Genomic DNA, 19,646 nt, shown 5'->3' with positions numbered 1-19,646 from the left:
GCGATTTGTTGTGGTACCTCTATGTCAGCAACTATACGATAGAGTGCGTCGAATGGGAATACGACTAGAATTGACGTCACAGTCGGTCTACATGGCATAGCCCCCCCCCCTGGAGGCGAAGATCTGGTGGAGGAGGAGACCGGGTTACGTTACGAGCCACAGCACCCTCCTCAGCTCGAGGCGGCGGGGGTTAGCTGGGAAGCTAGCCGAGGGGGGACGCTTACCAGCCAGTGAGCGGAGTAAGAGGCGGAGATCTGGCCGAAAAGCAGAGCCTGCGGTCGGGGTAAGTCAAGAGCCCAAGCCCCCTTCTCAGCTCGGGCTCGCTGGGTGATGTCGTTGAGTTCCTGGCTCCATGTCAGCGGGTTGCTTCTGGTGGACCTGTTGGTGTTTGTTTACGGTTAGCTGCAGCCGCCTGACTGATCTCACCACGGACAGGGTAGCGTTGACTGTGCGTGTCTCGTGTCGCAGTGAGTGTCTTCAACTAGAAAAGCTGTTGTTTTGTTTTCGGTAATTGACGGTGACATGTAAGCTAGGTGGCGTTAGCCTCATAGCAATCAGTGCCCGGCTTGCCGGCCGGCGTTGGTGGCAGCGGCAGCGGCAGCCGGCTACTTGGTGGCGGGTTGGATCCCAGCTGTACCCGGGCGGCTCACTGCAGGGCTTGCGGTGCTCCCTCTGACTTCACACACCTGACAGCTGGACACGTCTCACCGGCTCAGGGTTCCCCACGTCTGCAGGGTATGTCTCATTTTCATCTTTGACCCCCCGGTCTCCGGCTGCATTGTACCCGTGCTTAGGTGCTCGCTTAGCGGACAGCCTCTCCTGTGATGCCCAGGTGGCGAAGCGGAGGAGGAGGAGGGGGGGAGAGAGCTGCGCCTTATAACTCTTGTGGCCCGTACAGATTTGCTCCACGCACCCCGAGTTGCACGAACTGGTGACGGTCACTGTCTGTGTCTGTGTGTCCGTCTGTGTTTGTGTGTGTTTGTGAGTGTGTGTGTGTGTATGTGTTTGTGTGTCGGGGCGGGGAAGTAAGAGGGGGGGTGGGTTGTTGGTGAGAGGGGGGTCGGGCGGTGAGGGGGGTCACTCAAAACAGGTCAATCTGAGGAAGGCTGTTTTAGACAGGGTAAAAAGGTTTTAAATGATCCTTGTGGTATTTTGACCAAAAAATGTTACAGACATTTCATTAAGACCCCAAGGGGCCATTTCAACTGTGGTGAAATGGGTATTATATGTCCCCTTTAAATAACCATGTTTATAAAGAGAGAGTGTCAACTAGAATTGCAGTTGTACCCTTCTGCTAACATTGTGCAGTTTAAGTAAACGTTCATTTTTATTCCAGAATCATAGAAAGAGAGATATTTGTTGTCCCTTCTGCAAATCCAAGTCAGAGCCAACGCTGACAGCTGCACTTTCCTGCCTTGTGTGACAGACTTCTGATGTGCTCTGTCTCTTTGACGGCACTGACATGAGAAGAAAAGCAGAGGTTCCACGCTTCAGTTACTCTCTTCACTCACACAGATTGGTTTTACCGGGTGGCACAATAGCTGCAGGATTACAGATGAGACTTGAGTGACGCACTTTTAATTGTGCCATTGGTTAAGAAAAAAGAAGAAAAAAAAAGAGCCCTGCACACATGGAGAGAAGCCAGTCAGGAAAAAAAGAAACCTAAAACCTTGCAACAAATCCAGCTCCAAATGCGGGAGCCGCTTGTTGATTTAATTTTTTGACTTTTCTCACGCTTCCTTCCAACATCTGGAAACCTCATACTGCCTCTGTCCTCGCTCTCCCTTTCCGTCTCTCTCACTTTCATCAACTTCCCCCGCCCTTGTTTATTCCCTCTCTTGTTCCCTCTCTTCTCTTCCTATCTCATCTTTCGTTGGCTCCACTGTTTGCCTTTGTCCCTTGTTATGTCCCACATCCAATTATCTGTCGTCAGCAAGGATGCAACCATTTGGGAGGACATTCGTGAAAACGAAAATTGACCAACAAATCAATGACTGTGGTCACATGATCTGCAGTACACTGATCAAATCTCTGACTAAAACACAGGGGTGGACACCAGTTTTTCATGACAAATAAAATAGCCTGAAAAAACACTTTGCTTCTTTTTGTATGTTATTAGCTGATTAACGTTAAATGTTAGAGAGATTTTGTTTATTCATTTTGGACTGAGCCAGGCTTCCTTCTTACCCCTGTCCCTGTGCTTGTTCTGAGCATACATCCTGCTGTCTGAAGCTTCATATTTCTGGATCACATGAGATGCATTTTAAATTCTCAGCACTTGAGCAAAAATATATATAAATATTCCTTCAGTCAGAAACTTGCAAAAGCCATGAATGAAATGAAGAGAAGCACAAAGTCTAACTCAGTGTCATAAACCAAAATGAGCGCTCAGTATTATTACCTTCACTGCTTGACCTCGATGCAAATCAGGATCCAAAGTTCCATCAGGTATTTTTTTATTTTTATGACAGTGATACCGTTCAATCATTTACTAACTAACACTATACAAATATTGGTTATGCGGCATTCAAATGCATTTAGTTTACATTTTTGATGAACAGGGTTCTCGGAATATTCATTGAAGTCAGCGTTTGCATCATTTCTCAAAGAACAAGAACATTACTTATAAGTTTACAAAATGGCCTTTTCACTATGATTCAGAAACCTTCTGTTTTCAGTTGATGTTTGATCTGACGAGCAGCAGCTTCACTCGTTGCTAGTAAAGAACACAAGGCGTATGGAGTAGGCAGTGTCCAGGGTGTAAACAATGAAGTTGAAGATCGCCATAAAGGTGACCACCACCAGTTTATCCCAGTGACAAAGGTGGCCACAGTTGCCAGGTCTCTTATTGTTTTGGAGGCTGTACACCGGCCAGATCACCATCGCTGTCGCGTACATCACTGCTGCCAAAATGTTGAAGACGACCACCAGCTTGTCAAATGGGATTGGAAAAAAAGAGGTCACTTGTCCAAGGGTGAGCAGGATTATGATGATGGAAAAGATGAAACACAAGGAGTACACAGCCACGCACCACTGCAGCGGCGGGGAGTTCACGTACTGTTGGCTCTCCAGGGACGTGTAGATGAGACAGGCGATGAAGGTCTCCAGAAGCTTCATTATGCCGGCCAACGTTGAGAGAAAGCCAATGTTCTCTCCGCACGGGCGAAGGCGTGTCAGGACCACCTCGCCGGCATACACCCCAAAACAGACCCAGGACACCACAGACGCACCGATCTGACGGTAGCAGGTCGCGCAGGTGAAAAATGTGGGGTAAATGATGGAGGTGGCCAGGAACATGAGGCTGGCCAGCATAGCAAAGGCAGCGGTGAAGTCATCCCAGGCGAAAGGTAGCTTCTTGCTTACAGTGGTGAACTCCAGGACGAGGATGAGAAGGGTGAAGAAGAAGCAGAAGCACCACGTGAACATGCACCAGGCCCAGTAAGAAGACGATTCTATTCCCCCCGTTGCTGCCAAGATAATCGACATACAAGCGAGGATGGCTGCCAGTGTTCGCAAGATGCCCACCGGCTGGGTGAGCGACCGCAAATCCACCATGGCTGGACAGGATGATCCGCCTTCACATAAAAGATTCTAAATTCAGTTAATTCTTCACAGTGCATCAAGGCAGCAGGGTCGGTTTCGAGACCAGATCCTGTCGTAGAAATCCATGTAGGCAAACGCCCTCGAGCAGGTCTCTTCCTAGAAACTGAAACTTCAGTGTGGTGGCGTGTCCTGGGCTTATCTCTGCGGTTTATGACCCCTGTTTCATGTCACTGATTGGATGGTGGTTTTGTGTTACGTTCACTTCATGACACATACACACTGGACTCTGATCTTCATCCAAGTTCAGAGCAATCTACAACAACAAGGTGTGTGTACATCACATATTCAAGAAACTGGCTCTGATCCTGTCCTCAAGTTCACTTGATTTATTATTTCTGGGAAGGACTAATGTCAGTGTTTGGAGGAGTGATTGCTCTCAGGCCTTATCTAGATTAAAAGACACTTCCGGTGGAATGAAAACTTTATTAACTTTAACAAACTACTTTTAAAAGCTGTCTTCCCAGACTAGGTGATGTGGATTTTGAGCTTTGTGATCACAATGAACACAAGTTTAAATGAAATTGATGTAATGCAAAAGATTCTCACACACCCCAAAAGAAATAATGCATTAAAATAAAATAATAATAATAATGGTTAGAACTAAGATTTTCGATTTCATTTTCTATTCTTCAGATCTGTTTGTAAAACGTTTTTAGAAAAATAAAATGAATAATTCACATTTTTTGAACAAATTATTCAAAAAATTTGAGGCAAAAAAGCTTCTTCATTTTGGTCCATTTCTGTTTTTATTACCTTTTTTCTCTGGTTCTTTTATTCATATATATTTCTAATTAATATACAGTGTGTAATATATTTATCGTCAAATCAGGCTTTAAATTAGGTATCTTTAAAATAGTTTCATTTCAAAATCCAATGATATTCAATCATTGATAAGAGATTTTTAAAACCTTTTTGCTTGAAAAATAGATGAGGTAAATAATTCTATATAAAAAAGTTGCATCATCATTTCTTCTTTGGAGTGTTTTATTTACAGTCAATCGTTACAGCTCTGTGTGAACATTTTTTCAATGAGAGTTTGCAGTGGAAGGTGTGTCTCTCTCCCTCCCTTTCACTCTCTTGTTATCCATTATGGGAAACTGGGAGTGGAGATAGAAACCTGTGCTGCTGTGTGGGTCCGAGCATGAAAAGCATCACACACCCATACAAACATGCTTTGAGAGGGAGCAGAATAAATATTAAACAGGTTATTCATCCATTTAACAATTGCCTCACACTTCTGTAAATATTTTATTCATATTTCAAATGATTCAGTTGAAAAGAACACACAATGAGAAAGTATCAATTCTGTAGCAAAATGGGAAGATTAATTAGTAAAGATAATTATCATAATTTGATGAAAAGAGATTAGTTACATTATCTCCTGCTGAGGGTGAAATTAAATATGTCATACAAAAATTCTATGTTTCTATGAACATTCTATGTTTGAGATTGAAGTTTGTAAACAATTAAAATGGAGAACATTTGTAAATGAGGAATATCAGCCATCTATGTTCTTCTGACGAAGAACACAAGTCTAAAGGAATAAACCGTATCCACGATGTAAGCAATGAGGTTGACACAGGTCATGAAAGAGATGACCACTAAATTATTCCATGTACACAATCTATTTTTGGAGCAGGAAATGGGTCTGGGGTTGTTCTTGAAGCTGTACAGCGGCCAGATTACCACAGCCGTCATGTACATCAACACCGCTAACACATTGCAGGCTGTCAGAACTTTGTCAAACGGCGCAGGGAAGAGCGTCAGGAGGCGGCAGATGGTGAACACGATGATGAGGATGGCAAAAATAAAGCAGATGGAGTACACGGCAACGCACCACTGGAGTCCAGGAAACCTGGAGAACTGGTTGTAGTCCAAGCAGATGAAGATGATGCAGGCCACAAAGGCCTCAAGAACCTTGAGGAGGCCCGGCACCGTGGATAGAAATCCGCTGATCTCGCCGGGTTTGGCCCGGGTCAACCCGACCTCGATGGCGTACAAGATGAAGGCCAGACAGGAAGTGACTGTGGCGCCAATTTGTTTACCGCAGGTCGGGCAAGTGAAGAACGAGGGGTAGATGATGGAAGCTGCCAGCACCTGACAGACACAATGAGAGTTGTAGTGGTAGTAGTTGTGCAGTAGTCACAAATAAAGTATGGAAGATGGATACGTTTGTCATCTATATCGCATTACCTTTCAGCACTAACATTTATTATAATATTTTTTAATAACAGTCATTTATAACATTTTCATGTCATTTGTACAGAATTTAGAAAAAAAGAATTCAAATAGTACATTTCTGCGAAATAACATTTTTCTTTTTACAGTGCCGGCTCTATCTATATCATAAATGACACTAATGTCCAGTGAGCGTGGCTGTAGTCGATCCATTTACTTCAACAAAAACAGACAAAGACAAATAACAGAAGTGGAAAATGGAACACACCATTAGAGTAGCCAACATGGCAAAAGCAGTGGTGAAGTCGTCCCAGGAGATGGGCAGCTTTGCGCTGAGGGTGAAGAACTCCAGGAAGATTATGAGGATGGTGACACAGAAGCAGAAGCACCAGGTGAACATGCACCACGTCCAGAAGGAGTCTGTGTTGTGGCCTAGCGACGCCACCAGGCTGAAGGAGATGCAGGTCAGGATCACCTCGAATATCCGCACAATGCCCACGGGCGCCGCCAGTGTTGTGAAGTCCAGCATAACCATGGTGCCTGTAACCCTGTGCTCAGTTAACTGAATTAATCTCTCACCTCTTAACTAGTGGGTCTTTGCAGATGTAATATTTGTCCTATTTTTGAATAACCCGTCCTCCCTCGCTCCTCATCTTGTGAGTTCTGCCTGAATTTGACGGACACAGAGAGTGAGGTTGCTCTGGCCGCTCCCTCGTCGCTGCCTTATAAGACCTTCTTCCTCAAATGTCCACCAACCATATCATAAATGCACGTGTGTTACCGGGTTATATGGAGTGTTTATAAAGGGTGCAGTTGTTTGCACTTTACCTCCATTTGCTTATCAGTTGCACGAACAACAAATGCATACATTTATACAGAAACTGCACCTTATTACACAGAACACAGGTCTCCCGCGTCACCCTCTTAGTCATCCATTGTGTTTGCTTACTTAGCTGCATGCCCACCCATCGACAGTTGAAACCTGTTAATGTGTTACCAGAGGTGTAAGAGGAATTAGTCAAAAGAGGAAAGCGACAGGAGGGCACGCAATAAAGAGATCAGGTGATTTTTTTCTTTCACTTACTAAAAGCAGGTGTGAGTCAATGGAAAATAAACTAAATCAAAGATTTAACCTAAAGGTTTTGGACTTAAGGTACTTTAAAGGGTAAATGTGTAGAATGTAGTGATATCTACTGGTGACGTTGCATCTTGCAGCTGAACCCCCCTCACCTCAACCTGCGGCTGCATGTGAAATAGTGATCACATTTACGAAACAGAAACACTAACAGCAGACAAACACAGTGATGTGCATCGAAACACAACTTAAGCTGCTAAAATTTCATGGTCATACAAATACTTCTTCATTGGTATCACACTGTGTGCCATTAAATGATCCAGAAGAAATTGAGCTAAAGAAACAGCTGTCTGAGTGAGAGGATGTGGATGCATGTGTTTGCTCTCTGAGTTACAATAATGTCTAATGTTGGAATTATTCTGACCTCTTGTGGCCATGCAGTAAAAAATAGACTACATCCTCTGGATTCGAATTCAGAAACTACAACTGAAAGTCGTGTTTGGGAGAGAAGGAATGACTGTGCAGCTACCGTCACATTAAAATAGTTAATAAAGTTAGTATAAAGGGTTAGTGTTGTGAGAGTGTGTAGACTGGTTCAAAACTGAGACACAAACATTCACTACTTTGTCAAAACCTCTTATCTTCTTGTTTCCCTTTCAGCCACTGCAACACACTTCTGCTTTTTTCCCACCACTTCTGCTTGAGTCCAGTTCCTGGGCTTCATACCGATGGAAAACACTGTCAAACTGTAAACCACTGCAAGTCACTTGTGAGTACCATAGACTGTTTATATAAAGGTGAGTACACACAGAGAGGCGGCCGACTGTCTGCGTGGATGGTAAAAACTATGTGGATGATGCACACTTTGCAGGTGAGCATGTGGCAACTTAAACAAAGCGATACAATGCAGCAAGGGAGAACCACACCAAGTTAGAGATCTGTTGTTATTATGGGAAGTGACAACGTTTCTTTTGGTTCATAAGGAAAATGTGGCAGCACATATTAGAATATGTAGGGCGACCACAGACTAGAAGATTATGGGAAATGCTGCTATGACTTGGCGAGATAGGGCATTAGCCTTGATGGAGGTTTGCACTCTCGACCGCACTTCTTGAGTTTTCTTTTGCGCTTGTTGTGTTTGATGTTTGTCAAAAGGAATACGCAGAATCTACTGAGTGAAATTGGTAAATAAAAACCACAATCTTTCAACAAAGGAAACTTTGTTCTTAGCAAACCCACAGCTCTTGCCCTCTGAGCTCTGTCTCTATTGCTCTTATTCCTACAATCACTTTAAATTCTCTCCTGACCCACCCAGTCACAGTCATATAAAAAGAGGCGGAGAAACAGGAGGAGGCATTGTACAGCTGTGAAGCTCATTCGTGAGATTATAACCCTTTCTCTGTTCAGTTTTCCAATCATATTTCCTGTATTGTCTTCGCTAGATTTCTTCTCAGGATATTACTCTGCTTGTTCCTGCATCTCTCAGGACCAGACAGCTCCAGGACAGATCTTCTTGTTGAAAAGTCACAGGTAGGTACAATAAAATATACTCTTCATATTTGAAGCCATTGAGTTTGTGTAAAGTCAGATTATCAATATACTTAATTGAGCTTATATTCAGATGTGGTCTAAACATATATTTCTATGTCAAAAGCAGTTTTTATTAAGATGTTAGCGTTTTGCATTTTCCAGCCTCGCTGTCCAAACAAAACAGGGCGAGGCACGAGTACTGTGGTGAAGGAAGATGCATGTGGCTCATGTTGCTCTAATTGATTTAGTATGGATTGATGACGAGACACAGGGACTGACTGGGCCTGTTCACCACGAGCAGACTGGGCAGAATACACTGTGGCACTGCATTCTTCTGTATGATCAAAATACAGACTAAAGAAGCACTGATACACTAATAATACTGGTTGTATCACTGAAGAAGTATCTTCTACTTTTAGAAAACTGTGCCTTCAGGGCTCTGTTGCCCACAAAGGAAATGACTCATAAAATCACTTGCTGTTGTCAACCGCTTACATCCGGCCGGAGCGAAACCATACTTTTCTTCAACGTTACAGATATTGTTCTTAAGTTCAATGTTGATGTATAGGTGCATGTAGTTCACTTTGTATTTCTAGACAGAATACACTGTGGCACTGCATTCTTCTGTATGATCAAAATACAGACTAAAGAAGCACATGTACACTCATGTTGAACTGTGTTTGACATGTGGGACTGATGAAGGCAGGCTGCATCATGGAAAGATTATCTGGGCGGGTATTGTCCTTTGGGATCAGAGTTAATTCCTTTAAACCGGAGCTCTGTTGCCCAACATCTCTCCCAATAAGGAAAAAATTCATCAACCATTAACACACCAAACATCCAGCTTGAGCAATACATATTGAAGTCTATAGTTCAACGTTACTTTCTACTCTAACCCATCACAACATTTAAGAGGCATTCAACTCCACTATATGTATCCGACACCTTATTTAGAGTGAGTATCATCTTCCCTCCATTCATTTATCGATCCATTATCTTTCTGTTGTATCCTTTGTGGGCCACTTGGGGAGCTAGAGACATTCCCAGCTGACATTGATCGACAATTGGGTCACACCCTAGACAATCAAAAACCTAACCTGCAGTCAGCATGTCTTTGCAGCCTGGAAGGTGGCCAGAATACCTGGACAAAGTGCACGTAGACACAGGGAGAACATCGAAGTCCACACAGAAACACCCTGCCCTTACCATAGCTTATATCTAATGAATGCCCCTCATTGTGCAGATTAGAAAGAGGATATGAAGTATGAGGTTTGACGGTGGACTTCACACGGAAATTTAAATTTGGTTCCTCAACAGTGAATTAAAATTTGGGAACTGGTTGTTTACTGTCATCTTCTTCCTTTATTTCTAAGGTAACGATACCTATGAACCTAATACCTCGTTCACAAAAAGAAAAGTATGTGTTATTTAAACCCTGGAAAAAGGGGATTATCTCCTTTCCCATCGTTTGAAGAGGAGTTTGCCTCTCCTCTTTTTTTCCATGTCTGACGGTCACACACGCATTGAGAACTGAGGCGTTCTTTCACCGAGTCATTCATTTATCCGTCATCCATTTAATTTCTCTACCTTTTCCACAGATCACAGTGATGACATGGATGCATAACTTGTTCACTTCAAATGCAGGCATCAAAAGCAGCAATCCTTGTTGTTCATTGGCAGATTACATATTGTAAAGATATGTGGCCATTGATGAATAGGTCTTTGCCAAAGGGAGTGCTAGCAAATCTTCTCGGCTAAAACCAAAAACATTGTTGCTGAGGTGACACTTATTTACTTAATAGCTTGTATTTAATAAGGAATATTCTACAAATTCTCATCTACAGTGAGAACATCTGAAGATGGAAAAAGCATACCCACCAGAGGAATCCTCTCCACCGTACCCTGGACCACCAATGAACTACGGTGGTGTAGCACCTCCGCAAGTAATGTATCCTCAGCCGGGATTCTCACCTGCACCGCCATTTGCGGCCCACCAGACAGGTCTGTGTCTGAGCTGATGCTAATTCTTTTTCGACTTTATTCCTTTAATGTTTGATTTTTTTTTCTTCAATGTGGCACTTATACTCGATTGTACATAATCTCATCAAAAGATGTTCAAATATAGAAGAGTTCAGGAAAAGGGATACAAAATGTAAATGTTACACTATTATGCATGGTTTTGATGTATATTATATTCATGGAAAAAGCTATAATGTTTTGGTAGATGATGTAAGGAAATATATATATTCTGAACCTTCCCTCCCTGTTTTTTGTAAACCGCGTGTTTTCCCGACATTTTTTACCAAGAACATTGTTCCAATCCCAAATTACACAGTAAGCCAATTAGATGGCTCAGTAGTGACTTCACAATACAATCAGCATAGAAAAGCTGATGGAAAAACAGAGCACTCAATACAAACCAGAGCACTATGCCGTTATCAAATTACAGTTGTTGTGCAGCCTCTGCTAGTCTGCAGAGGAGTCAGTGCAGTGGACAGAGTAGCAACAGAAATGACCACAATAGTATCTATCTATCTATCTATCTATCTATCTATCTATCTATCTATCTATCTATCTATCTATCTATCTATCTATCTATCTATCTATCTATCTATCTATCTATCTATCTACAGTACCTGGATCAGTACCAAATACCCCTATAGCCTGTCACATGGCATTTCCCTTTGATTTGTGTACATGCAGCACAGAACCTTTTTACATCTGATATTTTAACATTGCCACAAAGAGGAAAAGCACTGGTGTTAAAAAAACAACAAAAAAACATAAGGTTGATTTCTATTCAGGTGCTTCAGGTTCTGGGAATTGTGTTATTTCATATACTCAAAAGGCCCATTGTGTCAGTGAATGCCTCGCCATGTACCAACCAGAGGTCAGTATTTACTCCAATCACGTTAATCTGACGTGACTGTGCCAGTCAGCCAATGTCACGTTGTGCAATGTGTTTCGCCTGATGTTGGGTTCCATTAAATCGGTGACTCCTAAACATTGGCCGGAACGTGAGAAAGCGTTTACACATGAGAGAAGCTACAGAGGCAAATTCTAAATTTGAACTGTTTTGCATTTCTCCTCCTCAGTCGCTCACGTGGTCGTGACACCTGCACTGCAGGAGGCCCCAGGACAAGCGGTGTGTCCCCACTGCCACCAGACTGTGGTCACCGTCACAGAAGTAAAACCAGGCCTCATGACCTGGGCCATCTGCGGCGGCCTCACCATCTTTGGGTAAGAATTATCTTATGGGTGAACATTTGCTTCACAATAAGTTCCTCTGCAACTTATATCTGATGGAAAAAACTAAAGAGACTCCTTAAACTACAATTCTGAAGTGCATTCAAACACTTGAATGACCAATTTGTCTTGCAACAGATGATCGAAAGTTAGCAAGTATCCTTTTGTATTCTGACATCATCACTTTGGGAATTAAAATGTTGTTTTCCTCTTAGATGTTTTCTTTGCTGCTGCATCCCGTTCTGCATTGATTCCTGCAAAGATGTGGAGCATCGCTGTCCATCATGCAACAAACTCATCTACTTATACAAACGATTATAAAACCGTCCTGACTGTGATCGTGGGACAAGAACTCACGCTACTTTCCCACACATTAGCTTATCAGTGGTTTTAGCTGCTTGACAACATTCCCTTGATAGTGAGGGATACAGTATAATATGAAATGCACTTACTCTGATTGTATGCTGACTGTTTATTTTGCAACAATATATACTTCTTAATGTGAATTGTAATGACTTGTGAAAAGGCATGGTACTTAGGGTGATTTATATATATGTCAAGCAAAATGTGTAAGAGCTGTGTTTTATTATAAATGTCAACCATTTACATCAACAAATATGCCAATAAAAGCAAGCAACAGAAAGGTGTGTGCTGTAGTTTTGAGTTGGTCGCTTGACGTCTTACATTTTCACACATTTAGTGAATAGCGTTGTATTTCTGTAGAGGCAGGCTCTAAACCCTCATAATCATTTGTTTTCAAAGTAATATTCGAGGAGCCCTTATCGTTTGGCAGGACTTGTACGTGATTTGCTCTGCCCTCTTGCTCCTCCCCATGGTCTCACATTCGAGGAACATTAAAAGCATTGGCAAGAATAAAAGCCCTTTCTCAAACCACCCCTCACAACCTCTCCCTACCCACTCCCACTCCATCTGTGTGATGTGCAGGGAGCGTCGGCCACATTAAGTGCCATCCCATACAAATTAGCTGGGAGTGGAGATGGGTTTTTAACCCTCCAACAACGAGTTTGCATTAATGTTGATTTATGGATTGTGTGGTCCACATGCAGCATGCTTCATGGAAATGTTTGTTCTATGCAAATACCCACATTTTCAAGCAGGAAATTAAATATTCACCGTGTCAATCAGTAGTTCAACACAATAAAGTCATACTTATTCCGATTCATGTATCATCACTGTTTTATTCCTGCATGTCACGTGAACAGCTTAATAGTGTCAGACATTTTTTTCATAAAGTCACAAAGTCCTTCAAGTAATTATAACAACAAAACACCAAACACAATAAAAAAAAACAGTATGAAAAAGAGAAAATCACATTCTCTGCTTTTGAGATCAGGGCAGATTATTCCCACGTCTGCTTGTCTTATCAGTGTGACGGTTGTATTCCTAATGTAAATGGTAATGTTCTTGTGATCGAACTGTGACCTCTCATTTTCCTCAGACTCTTCATCGGGCCTTCATGTGTCAAAGTCATATGCTCAGAGGAGGAGCATCACACTCCCTTGGGTTTGGGAGTTGAAGGATCAGAGGCACAGTGTGAATACACCATAAAAATGTAATATAGACCTAAGGTTTTGCAGTGCTCCAAAGTGGAACTTAAGCCTCTCAGGATTTTGTTCCTGGTGGCAGAACAGTACCAGTACTGTGCATTTGTTTTGTTTTTTGTATTAGAGGAAATATACGATAGTGATATGACCAGAACATCCTAAATATCCAAAGAGGAAACTTCTTCTCTGTCAGACTCCTGCTGAAAATAGACTCTGATATAATTTGATAGATTCTCAATCTTTTTCTAAGATATACTATTTTGTTATTCTTTGTTATATTCTCTGTTGTATTTCCTGCTACAATAAATTCACAAAAAGACAGTTCTATCTGAGAATTCTTCTTTTTTATTTCTCTCACCAAGAATTTACACCACAAACTGAGCATGGGATTGGATGGTGCTCCGGACTCTGAGGGAAGGACAGAAGGCGCAACTTAATGGTTGGCTGCAGTAAAATCATAAGTCCCACCTCCTGTGTTAGTAGACCAAATTTAAAAGTCAAAGTGCAGGTCAAACAATTTTTTCTCTAAGGTGGTTTCTAGCATTGTAGGTAGTTCTAATCACAGCCAAGTATGTACAACTGCTCATTGTTCAGGGAAGTTATTTATCTTTACATAAAGTAAAGATTAAAACGTTAATATACACAGCTCAGACTGACTCGGGGTTGGTCGAGCGTGTAGATCGGTCGGCACCAGGCTGCTGCAGCTCAACATGCTAAAGATGGCAGCGTTCAAATCTAGAAGCTGTTTGCTCCGCCCCGATTATATTCTGTGTCTCCCCCTCACCAAAGAATTCAAGTCTCAGTTTTCCCTTCACTCTGTGTCATTGGATTTGTTCCCTCGTGTTTCTCGGTGGATTTGTGACCTGTGTGACAACTAGAGTCACAGTACTCATTGATACGCCAGTACTTCATGAATGTAGCGTAGTGTGTGAGTTCTCCAGTGATTTGCAGTGATTTCTCTGGGATCGCTGACTGAAACTCACTCAGCGATCAGTGTTAACAGGAATCATGTCAGCTAAACGAAGAAATCTTTTTTCTTTGCAAACAAAACCCACATCTCTCTCCCAATAAATTATTTCTTTATAGCTCTTATTACAACACTGGTCAATATTTGAGCAATTCAACAAACACTGTCATACTATGCCGAAAATTATATTCTGACCAATCCAGCTTTAGTGGAATAAGTGGAAGTAAGTGGAATACATGCAATATGGGAGGAGAAAAGAGGAAGAGGCATCATACAACTCTGTCTTACTGGAGGAAACAAATATTGGTTCCTCTTCTTAGTTTTCAATCAGTGTGAGAATCATGCTCTTACAATTTTTCTGTACTGTCATCAATAATTTACTTCTGCTGGGCTGTGACAAAATGTCTCCCTCATTCTCTCCTTGCTGTTTCCCTATCTCCTCATCCGACCCATAACTACCCAGCTGCTTTCCATCTGCAGAAAGCAAGTGGGAACAAGGCCCAATTTACTATCGCAGCATTAATCATGACCATAATCATCTAGTTCTCCAACTAATCAATAATAGATCCACCTTAAATTATGATAGAATACATTAAAAAACGTATATAATTTAACTGTATCGTGAACAATTGGTACACGTCTTGTCTTTCATTACAGGCACTAATGAAAGTCTCCAATGAAGCAAAGAACCAGACAATGAGTTTTTAATAGTTTTCAAATATCGAAACAGAATAGAACGGTCAGCATTAACGTATCGTCACATGCTTTACTATAAACCATGTGAGAGAATGGAATTGAAAGTTGCTCATGTCCTATGAAAGCGAGTATCCAGAGATCAAAACTCAAAGGAAAGGACTTAAGGGGAAACATTTAAGTTACCATAAAGGATCAAGTCATTTTTTTTGTAGTGGGTAAGTTTTCCTCATGCTATTATAACCTTTAGTTTAAGTGTTATTTCAGTGTAGTGTAATGATAACTATGTTGAAACAAATCTATAAATAATGCTTTGTTTATGATAATCATATATGTTCTTTCTGTTTATTAACTTTCTCTTTAAGTAAACTTTCTGTCCATGGTCCTAAAACAGAAGTCAAACTAAAGTCGAAAAGTCGAATACAATAACACAACATTTATTTAAAGATATTATAATGACAAATGAGGTGCCAGATCTAACCTGGAAATTACTAATTAAGAGTTATGATTATGAGTTTCAGATGCTCTATAGGCTTACTATCATTTTAATTAGTTTGGTTTGATTTGGATTAACCTGGGTCCCTGCCAGTGAGTGAGTGGGTGTCTGAACAAAGAAAATGTCTGGACTTTGTTCAGGTCACATTGTTGACTTCAGACTGAAGCTGAAAAAGGAAGTCAAAGTGTTGCCTATAAAAAGCATCGTCTCCTCCTTGTTCCAGAGTCACTCTGTCCAGAGCCACATAAGCAAAGGTAAGGACTTCAATCTGTCTGTTACTACTATTGAACTGAATGGAATACCTTTTATTTGAGTTCATTAATTTTTTTGCCATAGATTTTGATGAAGCACTTTGTAACCTTGTTTATATAAGGGCTATACAAATAAAGTTATGATTAAAGTTATTATTATTACTATAACTGTGACTGGCAAGCTAAAGTTAATTTCTTTACTTCATCAAGTCAATATACAACAAAACACCATGGGGTCATTTTTTATCACATAACAAAATTGGCAGTTATGCTTAAAGGTTCAGTGTATACAATCTAGTGACATCTATTGGTGAAGTTGCATGTTGCAGCTGAACACCCCTTACCTCCGCTTTCAACATGAGAGAAAACCTGTGGCAGCCTTCAGTTACCACAGGTTCAAACTCGTAAGGAGTTGAGTTTGTCCAGTCTGGGCTACTGTAACAAACATGGCTGCTTCCGTAGAGAGGATCTGCTCGTTATTTAAATTTACATAACGAGCGTAAAGAAACAATACTTTGTACAATTTAGATGAAGCACACTGGTGGAAACATTTATAGAATTTTTTAGTTTCACCATAATTTTACACACTGGACCTTTAAGTTAACAATCTGATTGCATCTTCCTCCACTGGGGTGAATTCCTGCATTAACATGTAGTCTGAATGTCCTCCTTTATAGCAATGGGATCAAGTCAGTCTAAAGCTCCTTCAGTGTCACCTCCTCCACCGCTCTTAGAGCAGCCATGGAGGGAGGTGTCAAAGTGAGTATGATCTAACATTCAGTCAGTGTGTTTCCATTGTGTCCTCAGTGTTTGAGCTTTTGCTGCTCAACACATGATCTTAAACATCTCGTTGCGTTGTGTGTGAAAGAAAAAATTTCACAATTGCAATGTTGTGCAATCTTTAATAAAACTAATACAGCACTTTATTGATCTGATTTTTTTTTATTTACTGTAATTTACAGGAAGTACAAGCACAATCTTGACTTTGTGAAATCTTACCAACCTGAAAACAAACAGGTCAAACATCTCAGGATTCTGCTTCATGGACCAGTTGGTGCTGGAAAGTCGAGCTTCATCAACTCTGTCGACAGCGTTTTAAAAGGCTGATCTGCTGGTCGAGCTTTGACTAATGCAAACTATGGGAGTAGCTTCACCAAACAGGTATAAACAACAGGAAAGGATTAAACTCCATTGAGGTTAAAAAACCACAGGAATTCATTTTCAATAGTAGTTCACTGATGAAAATACAGAGCAACTCCTATTAATATTAAAATATCAAAACAGAAGATTTATATCAAATATTTTGTACAAATGTTGTTTTTATGTTTTATAGCAATGAATTATAGTCAGCACAAAATAAAAATAAGAAGCATTACATCTTTCTAAATCTTTCTGTTGATCATCTGAGTGCTTAATGTTTTTTACTTCCTATAGCTTTGCACCCATTTCAGCTTGAGGTTAAGTAGTTCTTGAACTTGATACAAATCACCTGGCCAAACCAGGTTCAAGTTTCTTTGGGTTCTCAGGCAGTTTCTCCAGCCTCCCCACACATTCCTGATCAGCCCACAGACAACTGCTGATATTTACATTGATTCATTTATGTAAATAATTGCACCTTCTGCCTTACAGTACCAGACCTTTGAATTTCACAAAAGTCCAGGGGCCAAATACTCTTTTGTTTTCAATGACATCATGGGCTTTGAGCAAGATTCTGACGGTGGAGTCCCTGTGGAGGACGTCAATCTGGCCCTGAGAGGACACGTGAAAGAAGGTTACAGGGTAAAACCATGTGAACTTTAATAATAATTAAAGTGAAATTTTAACTAAAAAACAGTATTTGTTTTATATTTATCTTAGTTATTAAAATTATTATTGAAAATTGACAAAAGAGTGGTTCATATTTCCTGTAGCATAAAACAAAGTAAATTCTTTTTCATTAATCAAACTTTTCTATTAGCAAATTGCTGAGTTTGGGGCACATGACAGCCACATGTACATCAGTTTAATCTTGTGAGCAATGTCAGGAATGTGTGTCACATTTACAATATGAGCATGCAGGTGTAAATGTGCATGAGACAAACAAATTAGGTGAAACACAAAAAAACGTTAAGTTACATTAAACACTAACTGATTGTATTTGATTGATTTCTAGTTCAACCCTGAACAAGAACTGACGGAGGATGATGATGGCTACAACTCCGATCCCACTTTGGAAGACAAAGTTCACGTTCTGGTGTGTGTTGTTCATGCAGACGCAGTGTCTAGGTTAAGTGATGAGATGGTGAAGAAGATTAGAAAGGTCAGAGAGGCAGCCAGTGAACTGAGTGAGTGCACAACAATTGTTTCTCTGCGTGGACTGATAGTGTCACATTGGATTGTATGAGTCAAAATACCAGGACAAAAATGTTTGAAATACTGATCTGGTTTCTTAATCGACAGGAATTCCCCAACTGGCTATTCTCACCAAAGTTGATGAAGCCTGTCCCGAGGTTAAAAAGGACACAAGCAATATCTATAAGAGCAAGTACCTGAAGGAAAAGGTACATTTTGGAGTTTTTGCACAATTCCATTTTTCTGCATATATGTCATGTTTGTTCATCGCTTTACGATTACTGATCAACATAATTGTTGTTACTTTGACTTAGGTTGAAAGATTCTGCCTGATGCTGGGCCTTCAAATGAACTGCATCTTCCTTGTGAAGAACTACAATGATGAAATTGAGTCAAATGACAAAGTGAACACTACGATAGTGTGTGCACTGAAACAGATGGTTTTGTTTGGAGAAGACTTCCTCAACGACCAGTAAACATGAATTCCCCTGAGGCAAAAAAACAGTAGGCCATTTGTAGGCTAATGAGGAAATTTTCAGCCAATTTTTACTGTTTTTGTCAAGCAGGCAAGATTCAACATAAACCCCTTCATGTAAATATTAACAAATCCCCTATTGCAGTGGTTCCCAAACTTTTTATAGTCCCGTACCCCTTCAAACCTTCAATCTCAAGCTATGTACCCCCCCGTTTTTTTTTCATGTTTGTACCTGCCGCCGCCATTTCATGTCTATTCATAGCTCAGTTTGAAAATGTAATGGGCTTTTTCACTTTGAAAACACAAATCAAATTTTCTCCCTGCGTACCCCCTGAACCACTTCACATACTCCACTTTGGGAACCGATGCCAGACTGCAATTAAACAATTGAAACATAAATCATGGTTTGCATTCAAATTTTAAATAATGCACTCTGCACTCTGCAATGCGAAGATTTAGACATACAAATAAAAAAGTTCTTGTGAAAGAAATAATCATATGAATAAATACAAAACATGTTCAATTACAGTAAAGTTACACAGTTAGAGTTACAGTGGGAACTTTGGGTTTCTCTATAGTTTCTAAGGTCTTGATCTTTTTTATAATCTATAATTGCTTATTTATGATTTGATTCTATAGACAAATAAAATCAAATTGAAGTTACAGTATATGTACTAGTACATATACATAACCATTACAGTATATATGTTTTGAAGGGTCAAATAATCCTGGAGACCTTTATAATCCAGCAATTTTTTGTCTTGAGATAATCCTAAATTAATTTAAGGTAATTTTTATTAATTTCGAAATCTTGTTTGTTAAACATCCGTTACAAAATTACTAAACTTCAACTGTTTCATTCCGTAATGCTGCCTCCTAACCACAAAGGATTTGTAGATCAATGAAGTTGGAAGAAATTAATTTATTAAATACATTTTCAGGTAACAAATGAGTTCCTAATGTCTTTATGTCATTTCTCTCATTGAGACTTTGCACAATAGTAGGACAATGCTCTGTCATTACGTCATTAACTTGTTGTGTCGTCATCTAGTGATCTGGTCAACAACTCAGCTTTAGTGATGGTGCCTTCACTTGCCGCCGGAAAGGAGTGATTCAAAAGCTCTCATGTTTATACTCCCAGTATTTAATACATCACCTGCTCTTACAAATAAATTATACATTCCTTGCTTGATCTCTGCTCCATTTTGTTTATCTTAAAAAAACACATTCAAATCT

At 40.5% G+C, this 19,646-nt stretch overlaps 4 protein-coding genes across 7 annotated transcripts; 2 read left to right on the top strand and 2 right to left on the bottom strand.

Annotated features, from left to right (window-relative positions):
- Positions 1-2,445: 2,445 nt before the first annotated feature.
- Positions 2,446-3,704, bottom strand: LOC133971264 (myeloid-associated differentiation marker homolog). The gene has a single exon (XM_062408550.1). It carries the CDS (start codon positions 3,553-3,555, stop codon positions 2,707-2,709), a length of 849 nt encoding a protein of 282 aa, XP_062264534.1. The 5' UTR covers positions 3,556-3,704; the 3' UTR covers positions 2,446-2,706.
- An 884-nt stretch (positions 3,705-4,588) lies between these two features.
- On the bottom strand, positions 4,589-6,468 carry LOC133971232 (myeloid-associated differentiation marker homolog). Its single transcript, XM_062408509.1, has 2 exons — positions 6,050-6,468; positions 4,589-5,700 (listed from the first exon to the last, which is right to left on the bottom strand). The coding sequence occupies exons 1-2, from the start codon at positions 6,314-6,316 to the stop codon at positions 5,110-5,112; spliced, it is 858 nt and encodes a 285-aa protein (XP_062264493.1). The 5' UTR covers positions 6,317-6,468; the 3' UTR covers positions 4,589-5,109.
- A 1,079-nt stretch (positions 6,469-7,547) lies between these two features.
- Positions 7,548-13,518, top strand: LOC133971486 (LITAF domain-containing protein-like). Of its 4 annotated transcripts, none has more exons than XM_062408855.1 (5): positions 7,548-7,625; positions 8,299-8,386; positions 10,231-10,387; positions 11,482-11,626; positions 11,848-13,518. In XM_062408855.1, the coding sequence occupies exons 3-5, from the start codon at positions 10,246-10,248 to the stop codon at positions 11,951-11,953; spliced, it is 393 nt and encodes a 130-aa protein (XP_062264839.1). In that variant the 5' UTR covers positions 7,548-7,625; positions 8,299-8,386; positions 10,231-10,245; the 3' UTR covers positions 11,954-13,518. The 4 variants fall into 4 exon arrangements, with proteins under 4 accessions (XP_062264839.1, XP_062264840.1, XP_062264838.1 ...); XM_062408856.1 differs by having other exon boundaries at positions 7,560-7,625; positions 8,343-8,386; XM_062408854.1 differs by lacking the exon at positions 7,548-7,625 and adding an exon at positions 7,634-7,727.
- Positions 13,519-15,477: 1,959 nt separating this feature from the next.
- LOC133971532 (interferon-induced protein 44-like) lies at positions 15,478-19,596 on the top strand. Its single transcript, XM_062408933.1, has 7 exons — positions 15,478-15,607; positions 16,282-16,363; positions 16,567-16,765; positions 17,234-17,383; positions 17,757-17,928; positions 18,044-18,144; positions 18,250-19,596. The coding sequence occupies exons 4-7, from the start codon at positions 17,297-17,299 to the stop codon at positions 18,409-18,411; spliced, it is 522 nt and encodes a 173-aa protein (XP_062264917.1). The 5' UTR covers positions 15,478-15,607; positions 16,282-16,363; positions 16,567-16,765; positions 17,234-17,296; the 3' UTR covers positions 18,412-19,596.
- The last annotated feature ends 50 nt before the right edge of the window (positions 19,597-19,646 follow it).

The sequence above is a fragment of the Platichthys flesus genome, chromosome 16, assembly GCF_949316205.1.
Source record: "Platichthys flesus chromosome 16, fPlaFle2.1, whole genome shotgun sequence".
Taxonomy (NCBI): Eukaryota; Metazoa; Chordata; class Actinopteri; order Pleuronectiformes; family Pleuronectidae; genus Platichthys; species Platichthys flesus.
This window is presented reverse-complemented; position numbering and strand designations above follow the sequence as displayed.